The 12,165-nt window shown below is 41.5% G+C and overlaps 1 protein-coding gene across 7 annotated transcripts in view; it reads left to right on the top strand.

Moving 5' to 3' along the window:
• Window positions 1-12,165, top strand: part of LOC144521908 (pleckstrin homology domain-containing family A member 7-like) — a 139,822-nt gene that overhangs the window by 93,536 nt on the left and 34,121 nt on the right. For all 7 annotated transcript variants that reach the window (XM_078256571.1, XM_078256572.1, XM_078256570.1 and 4 more), the window contains 3 exons: window positions 4,694-4,798; window positions 7,292-7,364; window positions 10,856-10,956. In XM_078256571.1, the coding sequence (XP_078112697.1) occupies window positions 4,694-4,798; window positions 7,292-7,364; window positions 10,856-10,956 (279 nt within the window). The remainder of the gene's footprint in view (window positions 1-4,693; window positions 4,799-7,291; window positions 7,365-10,855; window positions 10,957-12,165) is intronic.

Below are 12,165 nucleotides of genomic sequence, written 5' to 3'. Positions count from 1 at the left end.
GCACATACACAGCTCCACGGTGGCGTGAAATCTCATACTGCCCCATCAACAGGTGCCGCAGGACTAAGATTGAACATGTGTCATCGGGTGCGGTACAGAGATGACAGGGCATCTATCACGACAGCCCGTCGCCATTTCCACACCCCGTGTTTCCTGGCCTGCAGCCCTCCCAGGTGCTCTGGCTCATCACCCCTGCCGTCGAACAGCAGGAAAATAGTGCGGAAGCCTCATTCTGACAAGAAAAAAACTCTTAACAAAAGAATCTTGTCTCAGAGGAAAGATGAGTCATTTGTGTCCGCCTTGCATAGCACGCCAACGTCAAGAAATGAATCCACGTTTTGAATCAGTCACGTCCATTCCGACTCTGGCAAAACATCAGAGGGAGCGTGGAGACTGAAAGCATCCCATTTCTCTTGCGAGTTACGCGTCAAAATTCTCCTTTGAGCACTTGTGTTCTCTGTCGTTGGATGAATACTTAGTGATGTTGTGTTCATAACCAGTATGCACAACTTCTTCGGGATTTATCAAAGTCAATGTCATTCAGAAGTTTCTGTCATTTCTCGGTTTGCAGTTATGGATTTATGCAGTTTTAGGTTGCTCGTCAGTTCCCTGCCTCAGTATTTGAAAATAGCTCTCTTCGCTCTTTCATATTAAGTGCCACTTGAGCATGAAAACCAGCACATACCAAAATGAATGATTAGCCTGTGTTGAAGTGTGTCACTAAAAGGTGTATGATTTGAGTTACTGTATTAACTGGAAAAAAGTAAAATTGGAAAAAGAGTGACTGACACTCCCCCTTAAGTACCTTCTATTGCAGTAATATACTTCAGTTTGAACAACAGACAATATTAAAACCTAAAACATAATCCTGTGGTGGTTTTGCTGTTTGGTAAGCATGCAAGCTTTCCCACTAACACCAAGCTTTAAATTCACAGAGTCAAACGTGGTAACAAGTGGAAAGCTGGTGGAGATCAGCAGTAGAGACTATTTGTTCTGTGCCGCTCACATTTAAAAGTCTATTGATTAAGGAATATTGCTTTCTGTTCCTGACCTTAACCTTTCAAAGTCTTGAATCAGGTTGTTTTCAATCTCTTAATAATGCCTGAAAAGGTCCAGACAGAAATATCTCGACAACTGTTAGATAGATTGCCATGTAATTTGGTACAGACCTTCATGGTCCCCAGAGGATGAGTCCTAATGACTTTGGTGATTCTCTGACTTTTCATCTAGCATAAACAACAGTTAAAAAATGTCACAGTGAAATATGTCAACATCTACTATGCAAGTTATCAAGCATAATGTACTAGGGCTGCAAGTTATTTCATTACTGATTAATCTGTACATTTTTTACAATTAACTATTTAGTGTATACAATTTCATAAAAATACCCATCACAATCTCCAAGGGCTTACATTAAGTGTGTTTCTATCCACCTGTTTTTATGTGCTTCTTCAAATTGAAAAGAAATGTTTAAATATCGCAAATCATTTCATCACTAAAAGTAACCCAGACTGACTCTTGGGAGCCGCCATGTTCAACCACACTAAAATGCTGTTAACCACTGAACAGATCGACTTGAACAGATTGGGATTAGGTGTCTAGTGTAAAAACACCTCAGCCAGATGTTCTAAAGGGAGGGGAAAGCACTATTCTTGTTTAATTACCTCAGCCTTTCAGATCGTTCTTGTCTGCCTAGGGATTTGAACCGGCAGCCTTCAGGTCTTAGACTGGTCTCTCTAGGCTTTTAGGTTGTCTGATCGTGTGCCATTAATGTAACAAATAGCTGCTGTGCAACCTGAGTCGCTCACCTACAAGACAGAGTGCTACTTTGCAGCAGGGACCACAGAATTACTGTACCCTCTGCCTAAAAATAGACCACCGCATCGCACGCACACACAAACACATTTGCAGACACACACTCACAGGCAGATAGCAACACATTAAACATGCATGGAAGTACACATACTGTTTATTACAGATAAGGGAATCCAACGTGACAGATTTGGAGTCGCTCTGCGTCTTTGCATCATGCTTGGCCAACCAGCCTCCCTCTAATTAGCGAGTGTGTTTGCTGTTTCCCAGCAGCGGATGCCTCCCAGTGCTTTTGCTGCTAGTCCATATACACACTCATGCAGCCGTCACACCAAATCTTAAATTATAATAGCTGTGTGACGAAGGTGCCTGTGTGTGTCTGTGTCTGTGTGTGTGTGTGTCTGTGTGAAGTGCCATGGGGAGTATTCTATCTTCTGAGGTTTCAGAATAGAGGATGGTGTAATGAGATTTCATGAATATGTGCACAGTGTATAAGTATGTTTGCTGGCTTATACAACAGGCTCGCACACACAAACACAATAAAAATGCAAGATTGTTATGGTTTGCTGAGAAAGACAACCAGCACCCATGCACTTCTTTAATGTGTGCAGTGAAAGATGAATTGACGTCAGGGCCTCAACTGAACATTAATACAGTTGGCTGAATTATAGCTTAATGGGCTGTAACAGTAGTACATACCGCCGAAGAGTTAAACACTGCTAATGGACCTTAGCTGGGCTGCTTAAGCCAAACTGCTCAGGTGGTTACTTACTATATACTGTATTTCACCTATTTTTGTAATGACTGACCCTTTAAAGGCCCTTTTCACTATTTTCTGACATTTTGTACATTCAACAATTACTTTATCCATAAATATAATCAGCAGATAATTAATAATAAAAATAAAAAATAAAAAATAATTGTTAGTTCCAGGATGAGTGGCTGGAAGATGGCACAGAAATCTGGTTTTAACTAGTGAGGGGGGAAATTATAGTCAAGTCATTGGGTAACCCAATTTCAAGAGAAATTGGGTTACTCAGAATAAAGTCTTGCATTTCCAGGTCAATTTTCCATTGTGGCATCTGAAAAACCTTTACTGTTAAATCAACAGTTTTCAGCGTAGATCCATCTGTATGCACATATCTGTCCAAGTTGTTTAGAACTTTTTAATAAGTTTCCAACTACTGTCAAATAAGTTCCAATCCACTTTCTGTGTGAAGTGTGCATGCGTTTCCTGCACAGGTTGTTTCTGCTTTGGGTTCAGATGTTTTTGGTCACAGTAATCAAATCAGCTACATGGATGACAAGGGATGTCAGAATAGTAAAACGAAAAGTACATTTTTTTCACATTTCCTTTCCTCTCTGTCTGGCCTTGTATCAAAGTCTGTCCCCCTTTTGAATGGTGTGTCCCTCCTGTAAGAATGGTGCAGTACCCTTTGCCGCTCACACATCAACAGAAATCAATGCACAGCGTCCTCTTAATTACCACAGCAGCAGAGGCCGCTGAGGCAACAACTCCGTTATGACATAATCTTCAGTCCCTGTCTTGTAGATGGGCCCCTAGTTGAAATCTTTTTCTTTTTTAAGGCCTTCATTATTTCAATTATATTATGCTTACATGGTGCATTCACTAAATGACTTAGTGCTTTATACAAACCAAATCATACACAATGCACAGACAGTTGGAGAGACTGAGGCCCACTTTGGGGCCACCAAATATTATTAATCCAGCCCTGCTGTGTGCTGCACAGGATAAGCAGGCATTTCCTGTTGAACTAATGTAAAATACTTGAATATACAGTTTAACAACATCTGTAATATCATTGAAACACAAGTTTGAATATTGCAGCAACAGAAAAAGTTTAAGAGCACCAGATCTCTGCAGGGGATGCAGAGATTCAGTGTTTTAGGACACTTTAACATACACTGGCTATTTTGGGGACAGACAGTTTCCCCAGTTTCTACTACAACCCTTGACTTCTTTATGCAGGAAAAGTTGCTTTATCTTATCTGATACATTCACATCTGGGGGCCGCTCAATGCAGCCACAGTCTGTTACTGCTGAAACTGAAACAATTGGGAGTAACTGCCTCACTCTCTATGATTGTAGCCACTCAGGTTCACTGCCCAGACTTTCCCCAAGGTGTCTGTCTGGCAGTCGAACCAGTGACCTGCACTGTTCTAATTTCCTACCTGATAGTCTATAGATGCTTTGTCAATGTCATGGCAACCATGGCTGGCACTGTAATGGAGGTCCAGTGGAAAATTGGCTGTACTCAAATAATAGTGCTGTAATTATGTAACAACTGGGGCAGAAAAAGGTCCCCGAAAATGTGTGTGTGTGTGTGTGTGTGTGTGAGACGGTCCATTCAGTAATGTATTAAATCAGACTGAATGGTCTGATGAGGCACAGACGGCCTTTTCCCAAATATGCGTTACTGTGCCACACAGAACTGTCTTCACTTTCAGGTCCCAGCCTTTTTAACCACAGTTCTGCTACGGAGAATAAATGTTCTTGTTAATGTTGTTAATTAACCAAACTAATATAGCTCTGAAGATGCTAATGTTGAGATGCAACAACTAGCCACACAACTTTGCTGCTGAGCAAAGCAGATGTGTAAAAACAAACTGAGTTGTTTGGTCAGCTAATTAACAAGCTGGCAATTTAACGCACAACAGCTGATTAATACGTAACAAAATGATCCCAGTCAACTGTACATATGCAATCCATATTCCTTTGATCTGTGTGTTTGAAATGAATTTCTTCTGAATGCAATGACATTGTTGATCATGGTAACATTATCAGCCATTGCTGTGGACTTTAATCATGTCTTTTTACATCTCATTAAAAGCCTTCTGTACTTGTCGGTGTGTGTTTTAGGGCTCCCGGTCCAGTGGCAAGGTGCACAGCTTTGGGAAGAGAGAGCAGGCCATTAAAAGGAATCCTAATGTCCCCGTGGTGGTCCGAGGATGGCTGTACAAACAGGTCAGGACACACCACACACACTAGACTTGCTGTACCCGACCTGTTGCACGACATTGGGAGCGCCATAACTATTTATACTTGTGCGTGGTGGTCGCGACACTAGTTGCAGTCTTCTCCTGAACAGAGATGGCGCTAATGAGGAAAGGCTACCGACTTTGCTCTTTCTGCGGACTAGAAGAAGAAGAAAAAGGTAAACAACGGCAGAACTGGCAGCAGCATTGGCATCAATGTTTCGATTCAATTCGATGACCTACTTCGTCGGATCAAGCCTTTCATTCACCATAAAAGAACTCATCTTAACCCTAGTTAGTTTACAAGAGAGACTTACAGTCACTCTGAGAGTCTTGGCATCCGGTTGCCCTCGAACTCGTCCATGCTTCCTGTTTCCGCTTTGTCGTGCGCCGCTGAAAAAAATAGAGTGGTGCACGAACCTCTGGTCCGTCTCCACAGAGATCTACGTCATTTTGACGTCACATTGGCGCACGACTGGTTGGGAATGGCGACTGTAAAACGGCCTTAGCACACACAAATCAAGACTGCGGTCGCTGACAGACAACATTTTTGAGTGGGCTTGCACTGTGACAGTATACAGTATATTTACTGCCATATTCCAAAACTAAAACTCTAAACTACTTTCCATGTAAACAGCATTTTCTGATTACTGAAATAAGGTAATAGGTTATAAGCATAATCAAATTAAGAGATGTTGTGTAGGCCTACCACACACGCAATGTGTGGAGGTCTGGTGTGTTGCCAGTCAGACAGCCGGCGAAGGCAGGTTGAGGCCTTGTTGAACTGCCTCCTGGCTACCAAAACTTGCTTTTGGGAAGCAGAATGTCACCTCTAGTGCGGAGGAATCACCACCTATATAACCAAACTCTTCTCGGCTCTTTCCTTCTTCTTTTTTGCAAAATTTGCACAAAGATAGCCACACAGATAGACAACAGTATAACAGTATCAACATGACATATTTAGGTTTTGGGTTAAAAACAGGAGGGAAACTCTAGGTATTATTATGTAAATTAAGGATGGGAATCACCAGAGGCCTCACGATACGATATCATCATGATACTTATGTCAAGATACAATATTATTGCGATTTTATACATATTGTAATATTATGCGATATATTGCAATTTATTACCTTTTTTCCAACTTCAAATTTTTCCAGATTTTAAATTAAAAGATACATTTGTGTAATGGGATTGTCAAGCAGAGAAACTGACCAACACATATACAATAATAGGTCGATACTTGGCGTCTGTGTATCGATACAGTATTGCCACGGAAAATATTGATCAAACGAACAACTGAAACTGAAACTAGAAACTAGTTGTATCAACTAGTTTCTAGTTTTATCAACTAGTTGTATCAACTAGTTTCAAACTCTAAATTGAGCTACACTTCATTGCATTAAAATGAATAGGATAGATCTTTAAACAGCCTTTATGAACACCTTTATTGAAATACTGTCTTAAATAGCTAATTTAGTCTTGAGATGTTTGTGTCTCTTTATTCCTTACAGGGATGTGTTCTAGCTTCTGCCTGTATGGTCCTGCAACATTTCCTCCAGTAGCCTACTTTCATTTTTTTCTTCTTGATTTATGCATTTTGCTCTGGCAATATAGAGCACCTGCTGTTGATCACAGACAGGCTACTACTATTTGAAGTTATACTTAAAATATCTGTAGTTGGCATCGTCCCACTGGAAAACACTTGGCCCCAGTACAAGACAAACAGTGAGTAATGTTACTGCGAAGCAGTTACACTTTAATGACCACACACAGAGGCACATACTCACCAATACACACTGGCACCGGCAGGAATGCACACACATCTAAATGCAAAGCCACAGACGCTCATATGCACATCATGCAGTCTATTTGTGCAGTGCAATTATGTTTTAATTAGGAAAAAACACTTTTAAATGCAGACAGGGGAACATAAATGTACACATGTTTACACACACATTATCACAAACAACTATGCACACACATCACAGGAAACCATTTACCCCCTCACATGCCCACACACAGGGTTATAAAGGAGATGCATGTATCTGTGTTTGTGTAGATTTCATCCCTTCTGGATCTCCTCTACTCTTCAAACGGCACCATTTTCAGCCAGGGAACATAAAAGACGAAGCGGGCAGTAAAGCAGCCGTGGCAGGCCCAGTGAGCCAGTGAACGAGGACAAATGATCACTCCCTTCCTCCCTCTCTCTCTCTCTCTTCCTTGTTCACTCTCTTCATCTCTGCTCATATCCACCTCACTCTTGCTTTCATTACTTCTGCTTCCTTACTGTGTCCGCTGTCCCTCGCTACTCTTTTCTATCTCTAACTCCCCCCACCCCTTTTTCTTTTTTTCTTTTTTTTTTTTTATATTTAGGACATCTGTCTACTCTTTCTTGTTATCTCCTCCAATCTGGGCTACTTTCTGTCTCATTATTCATTCATTTATTACTTACAGTCTTTTCCCTTCTTTGTCTCTGCAGGACAGCTCTGGGATGCGTCTTTGGAAGAGGAAGTGGTTCGTCTTGGCTGATTTCTGTCTGTTCTACTACAAAGGTGAGTCTTTGGGCCCTATCTTGCATCCGGCGCAGCGCAAAGCCCGACGCAAGTGTGTTTGCTAGTTTAAGACCGACGCAGTGATCAATTTCCCGTCCAGTGCCCACGTCGTTTAAATAGCAAATGCACCTGTGCCCATCTTTGTGCCCATGGCTGTGCTGGTCTTACAGGGAGGTGTGTACAGGTGAATTCTTGGCGGCGGGAAGTGATCGCGCCATTGACCAACAAAAAGCTGGTCTAAAGTCAATAGCGCAGCATTTCATTGTTATTTTAACAGCAAATTAGTAAAATGCGCCTAGGCATATGCACAGCGTGCGCACACTATGCTTGTTACACACACACAGGGAAGCGCAGCAGCACACAAACATGCAAAAGATTACAAATAAAAATGACGGTGCAAATCTGCCATCATAATAGCAATGCGCCAAGGTACAAACGCGCCTGGCTTTTAAAGGGAACGGGAGATGACACTCTGATTGGTTTATTGCATGTTATGCCCAAAACACACCTATGAATTAATGAAGACACTAAGTACAACCCTTTTGAACCATGCGCCCGGCGCACGGACCCTTTTTTCCGCCGTCAAACTAGCAAAAGTGGATTTGGACACGCCCTGAACGCACCTGCGCCATGCGTTTCACGCTGTGCGCTTAGACCGTTGAAATAGGGCCCTCTGTGTGTAATGTCGACTGGAACTATCACATGGAGAAAATGGTTAAAATTCCCACTTACTACCTATTCCACCCCCTGCCTCTTTGTGTCTCCCGCTCCCCCACAATCATGCATTCAGGTAAGGACAAAGTAGCAAAAACACATACACATACATTCGTTGAATCAACACCTCCCAGAAAGTCTCAACAAAACCTGAATGTTATGAGTTTCACACGGGTAGGATCTATTGAATGGCTTTTGTATTAGACTGGATTGTATTCTGCAGGTATCTTGTTGGTGTTTGAAAAATGATGAAGCACCTGAGATCACAAAAGGTTGCTTCCATCAAAGTAGAATTCACTGTCGAGTAATCTTACACTCATTAGCACCTATTTAATTAGCGCCTGATTTGGTGTAAATGCAGCCTAATAAAGACTTTTTGCTAGTCCAAAAACTAAATCACACAAATATATGTATATATCCTCTATGCTTTCTTGGCTTTACATTGAGGGAAATACAGACTACCAGGGGAAAATATTTGCCTTTGGAGGATAAAAAAAATATATATACAACTTTCAACAAAAAAGGTTTGAAGAAAGTTCAAATGTTTGAATTGGATTCTCATGGTGCTGGATTTGAAATGAACTGCAGCTGACAAAAGAGCCAGTGATTCAATCTGGGCAGGCATTAATCTGATCTTTCTCAGTGAGTTACTGGGCTCAAACGCATGGACACACAATGGACACACACTCAGCTACATCACACTCCATCATCTTCCATCAGTCTCCATGCCCTGGCTGTCTTTATCTGCCTCTCCACGCCCTTCTTTTCATCTCCATATTCTTAACCAAACCTTTGGGGACACGCTCCTCTGCCTCCTCGCCTCGAAGGGTGAAATCAATTCTCTGTCCTTTCTATTTCTCTTTTTTCTCCATCTTTTTCTCTTAGTTCAAAGGTTTCTCCTCTCGATATGAAAACACTTGACCTGCAGCACCACTCATCCTCTATGTGCATCCCTAGTTATTGCACAAACGACAAAACCTCCCATCCCTTTATTTCTTCATTATTAGCTTTATTTGTGTATGTGTAGTCTATCAATGACTATTATTGACTCTTTCAATTTATTGTTTCAATCATCTTTTAAGTAAAAAAAGCAACATATTCTCTGACTTCAGCTTCTGAAATGTGAGTTTTCTTTGTCATATATTCAGATTTTGGACTTATGGCCAGAGAAAAAACAAGTTCGTTGTGGACTAATGATCTCAGTATTTCTAAAATCCTGGATACATCCCTGGTTTCTTCCTCTTCTCTCTTTTACAGCCCTGTACAGCATACCTCACCCTCTATCTTTAGACCCTTAATCCGCATAAGAAAAATAACATTTAACAAGGGACAACATTTTGCCAATATGCTGTTTGGATGCTATCTAATTTCACTTGCCACTGTTTGGTCTGCTCAACGTGGGTGTGGGTGGGTGGGGGTGTGTGTGTGTGTGTGTGTGTGTGTGTGTGTGTGTGTGTGTGTGTGTGTGCGTGAGACAAACTGGACAAAGCAGATAAAAAGACACCGTCTCGCCCACCATTTAGGGAATGTCCCCTTCAAAGGTCCTTGAATTATTTTTAACCAATTACCCCTTTAATCCACAGTGCCGCCTTATCACCTCCCAGGCCAAACACCCACACAAACGCACAGGTTGCGTGCACACATATTTTCATACCATCACTACATTTTACCATGTGGTCATCATTGTGTACACACACACACACACACACACACACACACACACACACACACACACACGCACATACACATTCTAGCATGCTGTCACAATGTTCAGTGGAAAACACAATACTGGTAGATATTTATTCATAGATGTGTGAATTAATTACGATAGGACTTATTCTGGTTGCATACATGTGTGTGTTTGTAGTTTATATCTTTGTGAGGACCAATTTGAGTTTTAGAACTTGAGAGTAAGGATGTGTTTGGAAGGACATTTTTAGCAGTCCTTAGTCTTCAAAGTGCTGGTTGAGGGTTAAGGTAAAAGGTTGAGGACAATGAGGGCCCTTACAAATATAGATGTGTGTGTGTGTGTGTGTGTGTGTGTGTGTGTGTGTGTGTGTGTGTGTGTATATGGGCTTGTTTAACTATATTTGTGGGGTCCAAAAACTGGGAGTCCAGTATACTTGTGGGGTCCCGACAGCTTTGTGGGGCCAAAATGCTGGACCCCACAACTTTAAAGGGCTGTTTGAGGGTTACGACTTGGTTGTAGGATTATGGATAGAATTAGGTTATGGTTAGGGTGAGGGTAAGGGTTAAGGTTAGGCATTTAGTTGTGATGGTTAAGGTTAGGGTAAGGGGCTAGGGAATGCATTATGTCAATGATGGGTCCCCACAAAGATAGTGCCACAAACCTGTGTGTGTGTGTGTGTGTGTGTGTGTTTACTATGATCTCAGTATGTGAACCGGATGGGGCAGGGGAATGGCGGCTGGCTGCCAGTTGGACCAGGCCAGCTTCAACTCTGTGACACTGGGATACCAGAGTGGTCATTTACTGTTTGGCACAGCACCGTGGTATGAATGACGGCACACAAGTGTGTCTATGTGAGTGTTTGTGTGAGTGTTATGATACTGGTGGCAGGCAGAGATGAAATTAGTGGGTGATGAGTGATATTTAATCTCTTGCTCTTTCCTTTCCTCCATATCTCTCGCTCCTTTTCTCACCTTCCTCACCTTGGTTATCTACTCCCTCCCTTCCTCTCCCCCATTCGTCCCGCCATCTCTCTCTCTCTCTCTCTCTCTCTCTCTCTCTCTCTCTCTCTCTCCCTCTCCCTCTCCAGACAGCAGAGAGGAATTGGTCCTGGGCAGTATTCCTCTTCCCAGCTATGTAATTTCACCCGTGGGACCTGAGGACCATATAAGCCGCAAGTATGCCTTCAAGGTATGCCTCTCTTTGTTCTACAGATTCACTTTCTCTGATGTGATAGTTTTTGTTTTGTTGTTTTTTTTGGTTTGGAGTTTGTGTGTGTGTGTTCTGATTTTGGATTGAAAACAAAACAAGGAATGATTCCTTCTGAAATGAAGAAGTAATGCAGCGCAGATTGATTACCTCAATTCGAACCAAACACACCATTGCAAACTTGAAGGTCAAGCTAGAATAGGAATAAAAAATGATTCAAATTGGAACTGTGTGTTTCTGTTTACCTCACAGCATGAATGTTTCTGTTATTGAGATTAAGTTTGAGTGCTACAGTGTCCTGCACACTTTAAAGTTGATTTGATGCTGTTGAGACTTTTGAACATGATGCATCGAGTACTTCCAAAGGAAACTTGAAAACAATATTTTAAATACTCAGGTGTTATTCCCACTTTAAGCATATATGCAAAAACTGTAACCCCTCATGCTATTTAAAGCACTTTTGATTAGATTCCACCAAGTGGTTTATATTATTAATGACAGAGAGGTTAAATAGATAAATCATTTTTTGAGTTATATATATTTTGTGTATTCATCGTTTGTGTGTCTTTGAACACACATGTTTCTGACAGCCTTTTATAACTGGGGCTCACAGTAATGACGATCAGTTAAATTACTTTTTTTGCATTCCTTCTCATTCAAAATATATAATAGTTTTTAGCAGTCACCTAATTGATATTGCCATTATGGCAAAAAAAACCAAAAAAACATGCCTATAGGTATGGAAATACCTATAATGATTTTTGAATGGCAGTTAATAAAACGTTCAACGTAAAAAGTTCAACATCTTCCTACAATTACAGCCCTGCCTACCCTCCCACCCAGCCACTCCTCCGCTTTGTGCAGCACTCACCACCTGTTGTAGTGATGTCTCTTACCACTGAATGTCTGTCAGTGTCTTTATTGAGACAGACAAGCTGCTCTGGAATGGAATGAAGCTTCTCCATTCCCTGAGGCAGTAAAGTCTTTTGTTTGAAGTCAAGAAGCAGGCAAACCTCACAACAGCCACAACTGAGTTTGCCCTCATGTGCAATTAGGCTTTCACTTTTTTCAAAGATTAAAAATGTGTATGCACACAAGTTTTTCAGGCCCCACAGGCAGCCATTTGGTTTTTTTTGTCATCATGTGAGTCATCAAGTTTGATGTAACTTTTGATCTGGTTTATTACATGAA

The sequence above is a fragment of the Sander vitreus genome, chromosome 8 (genome assembly GCF_031162955.1).
Source record: "Sander vitreus isolate 19-12246 chromosome 8, sanVit1, whole genome shotgun sequence".
NCBI lineage: Eukaryota > Metazoa > Chordata > Actinopteri > Perciformes > Percidae > Sander > Sander vitreus.
This window is presented reverse-complemented; position numbering and strand designations above follow the sequence as displayed.